At 33.9% G+C, this 11,179-nt stretch overlaps 1 protein-coding gene across 10 annotated transcripts; it reads left to right on the forward strand.

Moving 5' to 3' along the window:
- The first annotated feature begins 27 nt into the window (after positions 1–27).
- LOC140821408 (uncharacterized) lies at positions 28–10,970 on the forward strand. Of its 10 annotated transcripts, XR_012115730.1 has the most exons (12): positions 28–1,270; positions 1,953–2,045; positions 2,377–2,629; positions 2,806–2,931; positions 3,606–4,516; positions 4,625–4,808; positions 8,083–8,276; positions 8,622–8,678; positions 8,778–8,873; positions 10,532–10,591; positions 10,680–10,718; positions 10,804–10,970. XR_012115730.1 is itself a non-coding variant. In XM_073181893.1 (11 exons), the coding sequence occupies exons 2-10, from the start codon at positions 1,971–1,973 to the stop codon at positions 10,577–10,579; spliced, it is 1,944 nt and encodes a 647-aa protein (XP_073037994.1). In that variant the 5' UTR covers positions 28–1,270; positions 1,953–1,970; the 3' UTR covers positions 10,580–10,591; positions 10,680–10,970. The 10 variants fall into 10 exon arrangements, 7 of the variants coding, with proteins under 7 accessions (XP_073037994.1, XP_073037995.1, XP_073037988.1 ...); XR_012115731.1 differs by lacking the exon at positions 8,622–8,678; XM_073181893.1 differs by having other exon boundaries at positions 10,680–10,970.
- The last annotated feature ends 209 nt before the right edge of the window (positions 10,971–11,179 follow it).

Raw genomic sequence — 11,179 nt, forward strand, 5'->3', positions numbered from 1 at the left:
CCCACTTTCCTTTCTTCTTCAATCAAATCAAAGCATATCAGATTTTTTGAAATCCCACGTTCCTCTCTTCTTCCCTCAAATCCAACTCACAAAACAAATAATTTCAGAAACAAAAAATCCAGAAACAGATTTTCTATAACAACACACCCGCAAATCTTCATGGTTGTTGCTTCCTCCTCCACTTCCTCAACAAACCAAACACCCGCTGCTTTATTTATTTTCTCCCACTGCTTAAAGCGGCACACAACAGGACATCCACTTCATAAAATGAAGCTGTTCAACCATCTCCGCAGCAAGTGAAAGAATGGAACAAATAGTCAATTCATTTTACAATCCTAACTCCCAAATTTCTGTCTAAGTGCATGAGATATCTCTTCATCAAAAAGTTCCAGTCTCCAGAATCTTCCATTCTCATGCTCACTGGTAAATCGAGAAAGATTGAAATCAAATTCCGTCTTTTCGCAATTTTCGTTCCTTTTGTATGTATGTGGCTATCTGTGTTTTCCTTTTCTCGACAAATTTGGGAGTTAGACACAAAGATGGCTAGGATGATAACTGCAACAAATGCGAAAAGTTAACAAACTTCTTTTTCTCTGATAACCAGAATGTGATAATCTCATCAAGCAACCATAAAACCTTCCCCGTCGTGGTAAAAAAAAGTCATATTTTCGATTACGATGGTGGAGCCATCATTGGCATCGTCAAAATTTTGAATTCTATTAAAATTTCTGTTTCGTATCCAAATACCGATTCCGGAATTTGGGTTTCGGAAAATTCAACTGTTTTTGTTTCAAACACCAAATTTTTTACGGGAAATTCAAATTGGGTTTGTGAAATTCATTTGTTTTGGGAGTCGGTAAATTCTATTGGGTTTGTGAAATTCATTTGTTCTGACAAATTCCATTTCAATTCTTACATGCTTTCTGAAAGCATTTCGTGTATGTATTGTCGCAAGAGTTTCAATTATTCAAAAGTGTATGTGTTTGAGTGGCTAACATGATTTATAGTAGCCATGTGATTGTTTGTATTCAGTTTGCAAGTACTCATAAATTATTCGAGATCAAGAGCGCCAACGAGAAGCAGTGGTGTCACGCAGGAAGCCCTTCCATTTTCGTGACGGCCACAAATTTCTTTCCTCCCAACTACGCTCTGCCCAACGACAATGGCGGGTGGTGCAACCCCCCGAGGACCCATTTCGACCTCGCCATGCCTATGTTCTTGAAGATCGCCGGAATATCGTCGCCGGAATTGTGCCTTTCAATTATCGTAGGTATATTAATTTCTTTTCCATACGTTTCTTTTTTTCTCTTTGCCTACCCACGTTACTTGGCGTAACTACGGATATATTTTATTTTTTTTATTTAATTTTCTATGTTGATCTTTCAAGATTGAATTTTTTATTTTTATTTGTAAAAAGGAGATACTTTGTTTTTTTTTTCCCTAAAAAAAATGAGTTTAATTCGGCAAAAATAAAGTAGAGAATAAATTGCAACAGAAACTTAAAAAACTTATTTAAAAAGGACCATAAAATCTTACACGGAAGCTACTATCTGTAATTTTATTCTCGATTAAAAAGTTAAACATATGAATTAATTCTTATTTATAGCTGTTGGATTATGGATATACTTACATTTTTTAAATTATTGCAGGAAAATTAAATGCAGTTTTATTTCTTAACCTTTCAATTAATTACGCGAATTTTGGACCATTATTCATGATTCTACCTTGCATATGTCTTTTACATTTTCCTATAAAAAAAAATTGACATTAATCTTCTAATTCTCAAAATGTTTGTTTACTAATACTTCTTAACAACTTGCACTAAATTTATCATTTTTTGTGTCATCATTTTCAAAATTCTTTAAATAGTTTAGCTATTTGGTTTTAAATCCAGTATTTTAGGTGACGCTTTGGCTCGAATTTGATGGAATGAGAATACATTTCTCTAGCAGATATTTGCACATTGGAAAATGGAAGCCACGAGTTCGGGAGAACATACACCAAACAACAATAACGTCACACATCAACAACAAAGGTCTACGCAGGTATGAAATTTTTTTAATGCAAATTTTCAAGTCAACATTTTAATGTTGTATTGTGAAAATTTTAAAAAAAATCAACATATTTTTATATTTTACTAAGCAATTACATTCATGAACAATCAACATGATACAATAGCAATCATATATATATTTTTAATATTTCATATTTAGACAAAAATGATGACTTATGAGTAAAATATTGCCTCAAATAGTTGACGACAATGACATGTACGAAGATACAAAAAATATTCATTCAAATTTTCCTTAAATGTATTCCAATATTATTTACTTATTTTAATAACAACATTAACTATTGGTCTGTAATTCTATGCAGAACGTGAGAAGTTCTAACTCTAGCTCTTACATCAATGAAAGACGACAGATGCTAACGCATAACGAACGTGAAAGAATACATTCTATGACCCAACAACGACGACAATCTTACCTTGCTCGACGTCGATCAAATTATCGAAGGAGACAAGATAACGACAGATCATCAATTCCAGATGAGTCTAATCTTGGTAATAGTAATTTTGTTGCACCAACTACAATGATTCAACAATCGCCTCATAACATCGATGAAAATCGTAAGTATCTTTTCCAATATTTGGAATTATATCCGCAATGTAATGTTGAACAATACTTTCCTGGCGAAACAATCATTTATTAACTTTGATGTATTGTACAAAACATCCCAAATAGTTCTCATTTTCAAATACTTCTACCAAATTAAAAAAAGCTACACATTGGTTGTTCATGACAGTTGTTGATGTCACTACAGTGCGACAAACCTGTCGCTCAGAGCCAATATCTTTTCGTACTTTGACATCAAATTACGAACGTGGAAGTTCTAGCACGTGTCTACCAAGGCCAAATTCTGTTATTCAAGGTATTCTATTTGTGACATACATGTGTACTTTTTTTTAAAAAAAAATAATTACTGTATCTTTTTTCAATTTACTCTCTCACATTCGACGTTTAATATTTAATGACTTCAATAAGAGTGGATCAAACAGGTCATTGATTTTTATTTTTTGTTTTAAATGCCAATATTTTTTGAATAAATATTTACTATTTTAAATGTTTCAGAAGTTGATTTAAAAATTAACTAGGAAGCATCTTACATTAAAAAATTTATATTCTAAAACATGTAAATATAATTCAAACATATTGTACATTTTTTAATGTCTTATTTTCAAAGTTTTGTACAACAAAATTTAATTTATTTAAAATAATTACTCATACTTTTCATAACTTCATATAAATAAAATAAATATTATTTCAGAATATGGTAAATTTTTCAAACATAAACTAGAAAATAAATGACTTTTTTATCAGACCATGTATGCATTTCATAAATTCAATTAACATATATGAGAGAAACGATTATTCTGGAATTTTGCAATATGCAATATACATCGTCATATATTTGGAAACTAGATTAATTTTAAAAACAAAGTTTACAAATTGTTTATAATAATAATTTTCCACTACATAACTTACTTCCAGCAACAACTATTTTTAAAATTGTTAGTTTCGATATTAATCTGCGAATTTTTGCAGGAAACATTTTCAATGAAAACAATGTGATTACTAACATACAACGATATCCACGTCCACGTCGATATCGTAACCTAGCAAGAAATTTCAGTGAAAGTGAGATAAATTATCGGTGGAAATTGTCTGACCCAAGAATTTGTATACATTGCCAAGCTCTACTGTTTCATGGTGAAACATCACAATTCTGCTGTAGAAATGGAAACACAAATTTGGATGCTATCCCTTCTCCCATTGAATTGCAAGAGTTGTATGCTGCAGATAACGAGGAAGGCAGACATTTTCGGCGGTTAATAAGGGCATACAATCATGTTTTCTCTTTTACATCGATGGGAGTCAATATAGATGAGTCCTTAACAACCGGTACACATGGAATTTACACATTTCGTGCCCAGGGATCAATATATCACTCGATTGGAAGTCTTCTACCAAATGAGAATTGTAGGCCAAGGTACATGCAGATGTGGATTGTAGACACAGATCATGATATAGACAACAGACTTCATGAAAATCCAGAACTAAGGCGAGAATTGCTGCTTAAGATACAAAACATTCTTGATCAACACAATCCATTTGTGCACGTTTTTCGACAAATTGGCAAATGTCAAGACATACATAACTGTAGGCTCATCATCAGGCAGCAAAAACCTAATGAACATCAATATAGTTTACCTACAACATCTCAAGTTGCAGCCGTCATTGTTGACAACGAGTGTGCAGAAACTTTGAGCAATCGAGATATTACCATACAAGGAATCGGTGGAAACCTTATCAACATTCAAGATGTAGTTGGCTATTATGATCCTTTACAATATCCCCTCCTTCTGCCATATGGTACATATGGTTGGGACTTAAATAGCCGAAATATCAATGGTACCCGATTAACATGCTTAAATTACTATGCGTATATGCTACAGGTTAGTGAAAAAAATATTTTACTTTATTCTTTTTTTTTAATAAATAGAAAAATTTTAAACTTAAATTTACATCAATTCTCATATAGTGTTAGTTATCTTCTTAACCAGATACGAGAAAATTCACCATCTTTGATTCTTAGAGGGGGTCGCCTACTTCAACAATATGTGGTTGACAACTACGTAAAGATTGAAACACAGAGACTACGATGGATACGTTCAAATCAACGCGATATATGTTCAGAACTTTACCAAGGATTGCAAGATTGTTTACATGGAGGTGAAAATCATGCAGGTACGATAACTTAATGATTTGAATATTGTACAATAACTTAATGATTTGATTATCATTTTCACATATATGTTACAATTCACATCTTATACATATCTATCAAATACATTATACAGGAAATATTGGTACCAAAATTGTTTTGCCATCATCTTTCGGTGGTAGCCCACGTGATATGTACCAACGATATCAAGATGCCATGACTTTGGTACAAACATATGGAAAACCAGATTTAATGCTTACAATGACATGCAATCCGAATTGGAATGAGATAAAAAATCAACTATTTCCTGGGCAATCACCTCAAGACCGTCCGGATTTGATTACGAGGATATTTCGGTCAAAATTTGAGGAATTTAAGAAAGACATTGTGGATAGAGGGGTTTTAGGTAAGGTCCGTTCTTATTCGTACGTCATTGAGTATCAGAAAAGAGGGCTTCCTCACGTTCATATGTTGGTCATATTTGAAAATAATGACAAGTTGTCTACTCCCGACCACTTTGACTCTATTGTACGTGCTGAAATACCTTCACAAATAGAAGAGCCCAACCTACACAAAGCAGTTGTCCACCATATGATACATGGGCCCTGTGGATCAATCAATCCTAATTGTCCATGCATGGTAAATGGTAAATGCAAGAAGAACTTTCCAAAGCCATTTGTGGAATACACATCTCGAGGAAATGATTCATACCCTTTGTATCGAAGACGTGAAGGTGGCCAAGTTTCAATTCCCAACAATGACGATGTTTTCATTGATAATGGTTGGGTTGTCCCGTACAATCCCTGGCTTTTATTAAAATATGATTGTCATATTAATGTTGAAGTATGTGGAGGGATTAAGTGTGTCAAGTACATATATAAGTACATCCATAAAGGTCCTGATCGGGTTGCACTATAGTTACGAAATGGACAAAATTGTGATGAAATCCAACAGTACGTGGATGGAAGATGGATTTCTGCACCCGAAGCATTGTGGCGAATTTTCTCATTTGAGTTCAGTAGGATGTATCCTTCAGTCATTAGGTTACAATTACATACACCGAACCAACATCTGATTTATTTTGACCCCCAACAACGCGTAAGTGATCTACTTGCAGATGATGACAATTCTAAGACTATGCTTACAGAATTTTTCAAATTAAATTGTGAACCTGACATGACTGAAAAGTATTTATATCGAGAATTTCCACAATTTTACACATGGATAAAATCTGGGAAAAAATGGATTCGTCGAAGAAGCAACAATAAAGTGGTTGGAAGAGTATATGTGGTGTCGCCATCTGAAGGTGAGAGGTTTTATCTTTGTATCCTTTTAAATCATGTCAGGGGCCCGACATCTTTTGAAGATCTGATGACTGTGAATGGGGTAACGTATTCAACATTTAAGGAGTCTGCTCAAATGCGCGGACTTCTCAGACAGGATGATTATGTAATACAATGTCTGGAAGAAGCACGATCTGTTAGAATGCCATCTTCATTGAGAAGGTTATTTGTATCGATACTGGTGTTCTGTCAACCAACAACAGTTCGAGAACTCTGGGATGAGTTCCATCCTAGCATGTGTGAAGATTATGGCAGAGAAATTTCATCAAGTAACTTCATCATCAATAAGTTATTGGTTGAGATACGAAGGTTGTTGCATCAATACAAAATCAACCTTGATGATTTTGATTTGCCATCAATAAGTGCTGAGTTTTTAGAAGACGCACCACTACCGAGAATAATTGAGGATGAGCTTTCTTATCATATTTCTGATGATGATTTGAGATCTATTGAACGTTTGAATGCTCAACAGAGGATTGCATTTGACACCATCATAGAAAGTATTACGCATAACCAATCAAAACTTTTCTTCATTGATGGTCCTGGAGGCATTGGTAAGACTTTTTTATACCGCTCAATGTTGGCACATTTAAGAAAAATGGGTAAAATAATAATTGCGGTAGCAACATCTGGAATAGCTGCGACATTGTTGCCAGGTGGAAGAACTGCACATTCACGTTTTCAAATTCCACTTAGACCAACCGCATCAACTCTTTGCAAACTAAAAAAACAGACAGAACTTGCAGATCTAATAAGACGTGCATCAGCTATAGTATGGGACGAGGCTCCAATGGCAAATCGATATGCTTTTGAATCTGTCAGTAAGAGTTTCCAAGATATTATGGAAAATCAAATACCATTTGGAGGGAAAACAATGGTTTTTGGTGGCGATTTTCGACAAGTGTTACCCGTTGTTAAACGAGGGTCAAAGGCAGAACAAATTGCTGCAAGTATTTCAAGGTCAACATTCTGGAATTGCGTAAAGATAATACACCTTCAACAAAATATGAGATCTGCTCAAGATATTGAGTTCTCGCAATTTCTCTTGCGCGTAGGTGATGGATTGCAACATACTGTAAATCGTGATTTCATAAAATTACCAGATTCAATTATCATACCATGGGAAGGTGAACAATCAATTCAGATGTTGATTGATTCTGTTTTTCCTAATATGATAAATCATGTTAATGATGAAAAGTATATGGTTGATAGAGCAATCATCACACCAAAAAATGTTGATGTGGACAATATTAATCAAATGCTCATTCTCAAGTTTCCTGGAGAGGAAAAAGAGTATACATCTTGGGATAGTGTAGAAGACGACAATCACAACCTTTTTCAAGAAGAATTTTTGAATTCCCTTAGTCCAAGTGGTTTGCCACCCCATAAAATCATATTGAAAGTAGGGAGTCCTGTCATGCTCTTGAGAAATGTTGCACCTGAACTTGGTCTATGCAATGGAACAAGATTGATATGTCGCATTCTTCGTAGAAATTTTATAGATGCTGAGATCATAACAGGTCCTCACAAGGGTAACAGATACTTTCTACATAGAATGCCCTTGAAAAGTGAAGATAATTCTGGATTACCATTTGAGTTGACACGTCGACAATTTCCGATAAGGCTTAGTTTTGCTCTGACAATAAACAAAGCACAAGGTCAAACAATCCCAAATATTGGCATATTTTTGCGTAACCATGTGTTCAGCCACGGTCAGTTATATGTGGCACTTTCGAGAGGAGTCTCACAAAATTCTACAAAAATTTTGGTAAAAGACGGGAATTTAGAGCGTCAAAATGGTGTATTCACAAGAAACGTGGTTTTCAAAGAGGTATTGCTACCTAATAGAGAATGATAAAGTGTAAGTAATTCAACTCTCTTTATTGTAAATTTTTTAAAATAAATTATGTACGAATATTTACAGTAATCGTTAAATACATGATATATGTTACAGGATTTCAGAGGAGGAAGAAACTTACCATGATGGTGATACACAATATCTTTGTCCCAGATGATTGGTCCTTCACGTTCTTTGAAGGACTTAACAGGCATCCGGACTCTATTTTAAAGTACAAAACTGTAACCGAGCTTGGTAGTGGAAATGGATGGATATCCATAGCTATTGCTGGAAAATGGTCACACCTGAAGGTAAGGATTCTTTGATGATACACTACCTGTTTTTATAATACCCAAGTTTTTTCATATAAGTTTTCTCCAATTAAGGCACAATGGTTTTTATCTTATATTTTCTGGAAACTTGATAAATATGGCAAATGATGTTCCTTAACTGGGTACAATGATATTAATCCAAGACCAGTAAAAATCTCTTGGATAAATCTATATTTTAATTCTTTAGACGAGAATGGCCAACCTATTTATGAAGGGCAGAAAAAAACTTTACTTGATCGGGTGGAGTTTCATGAATTTGATTTGCTATCCTATTGTAGAGGTAAACATTTAGAACTTGACCGAATTGTTGGTTGCATACGACAGGTATTTGATTTAGTGAACTCTTGCCGCAAATTTTTGCCGCTGAACCTTTTTCATAAGGTCACTTAACACTATTTGAAAAGTTCATATACTGATAAAAATTACCATGGATGGACTCTTCACACGTTTCCTAATGTTTAGCATTTGGAATTTATGCAGTTTCTAAACCCCAATCCAGACGCAATGTCCAAAATGATTACAGAAAATGCAAGCGACGGATTCTTGCATTCTCTTAGCAACTACTGCGCCCTCCAGGTTGTCTTATGCTTCAACTTAATGCTCTTATCCAGCGTTGTGGGTTTTAGACTCCTAACTAGAATCTAAATGCTCCATGCTATTGTATAAACTTACCTTTACATTATTAATATCAATATTTTTGGAACTGAATTGGAATGGTGAATGCAGTCTGATAATTTCTCGGAATAGGCATTATTTTTTTTCCCGATTTGAGTTTGTTCGAGATTCTGGTAATTTATTTTTTTGGATCCTAGTTTTAAAGTTTGCTTCTTTTTCAATATATTGTTTTGCGTGAAGCTATGGCGTAAATTATGGCTCCTTGGTTTGTGTTTTTGAATTGTCGAAGCAGCTGATTTTTCATTTCAAATTCCGGTCGGTTGTTGCATGAGAGTATTCGATTTTGTATTGAATTGGGTCTTGATTTATGTGGTTGGATTCACTTGAATTATATGATGGATGCCATTTCCTTCACGGGTTTCTGAAAACTGAGAAATATATAAGATATTATACAGTGAATTGACTGTTATTTAGAGTTTGGGAGAGGGGTTTGTTTGTTATTGGTGAAAACTATGGGTTGTGTGTGTGGTAAAGCTTCTTCAGTAAACATAGACAGTGAGGATAGTCCTAAGCAAAGAGAATTGATTAGGAAAAAATCAGAATTACGCGCGGCTCCAGCTATCTCCTCAAAAAGATATGAGAGCTTTAGTCTGAAGGAGAACTTGGAGAATCGTAGTGTAAGAATTGCATTGATTGATAAAAAAGTAAACGGATCAAGAAGGGTTAGAGATGATTAATATGACAATAAAATAGAAGCCCCTGAAGCTGCTAACAATTTTCCTTTAGTGGCAAATATTCCTAAAGCCGTAGAAGGAGAACAGGTTGCAGCTGGATGGCCACCATAGCTAATTGGATGAAAATTATTTTTATTTTGTGTATGATTTAATGTTATCAATAGTTATGTCGTTTCAATTGTGACGCAAGATAAACTTACTATTTTAACTTTCTTCAGTCTTTGCACAATTTTATCTTTTAGCATACTTATTATTAGACATGTTATCCTTAATATTCATGCACAACACCGCACATGCATCGTAATTTAAGCATATTGTAATATCATGAATGTTTAATATATTAGCTCAATATATTCATGACACACGCAACGCGTGTGCCTCGATGGCTATATAGATGAACGATTAACATGTTACGAAAATAAGCTTTTCTGAGTTATAAGTAGTTTTTGAGGCCATAGTTTGGTTACAATTTGTTTTATGTGTTAGTGGTTACATTTGAGTAATAAGATGAAGGCCGAATAATTATAACTTCTCTGTTTTCCAAGCTCTCCTCCTTTTGTTCTGCATAACTTCCCCTCTTAAACCCCTTAGTCTTCTAAATTACTATGGTTTAGCAATTATACTCCTATTAATGTGTTAAACTTTTGATCTATTTTTTTCATGTTCCTTTGGGATCAAAACCTACTAATTCAACCTTGAATTGTCTTTTTCGGAGACAAAATATTACCTTTAAGTGTTTATATTAAAAAAATTGGATCTTTATCCGAGCAAATGTAAAAGAGGCTAATGCCAAGAACCATGTGAGTTTAAACTATATTATTCTTTCTGAATATGCCTGATTTCTTAAGAATTAGAATTTGTTTGTTTAAAATCGTGTCAATGCAGGGATTCCCAAGCAGCGTGACTCCTGATTATGCCCCCTTTCAATTATGAGACTTTTTGCAGGTTCGAAATTAACTGACTTCCTTCTTTTCCAAGTTTGGTGACTTACCTTCCAACTGCCAAGAGTGATTAATGGTTTGTTCTTTTCTAGGGCCTTTCAACTTACATGAGAACAATGCTATCTACCCAGGTGAGATATGCAACGGATTGAGGTTAAGACTTAAGATTTATGTTGTGTCTTAACCCATTGACTTTTGGTCTATAATTTTATGCAGGACATGACAAATTCTAACTCCAACTCTTACATCATGGATTAACATATTAGTATGACTTTAGCATGGTTTAATGAGTTTAGCGTTTAATTTGTGTAACTTTCTGTCTTTTTATTTTTACTTAATATGTTTTTTATGGCTTGAAGGCTTTGGACATGACATGTATTTGGTAATTTTTATGACATTGATTTGCTAATGCATAATTAAAAATTACAATTTTTTCTTTAGACTAAACATGGTTTCTTGAGTTTAAAATATAATTAGTGTAATTTTCAGTCTTTTTATTGTTATATTAAAGGGTTTTTTTATTGCTTGAATGCTTTGGATGAGACATGTTTTTAGTAATTTTTATGACATTGATTTGCTAATGCATGTTTTA

This window comes from Primulina eburnea, unplaced genomic scaffold, assembly GCF_022965805.1.
Source record: "Primulina eburnea isolate SZY01 unplaced genomic scaffold, ASM2296580v1 ctg561, whole genome shotgun sequence".
NCBI classification, from domain to species: Eukaryota; Viridiplantae; Streptophyta; class Magnoliopsida; order Lamiales; family Gesneriaceae; genus Primulina; species Primulina eburnea.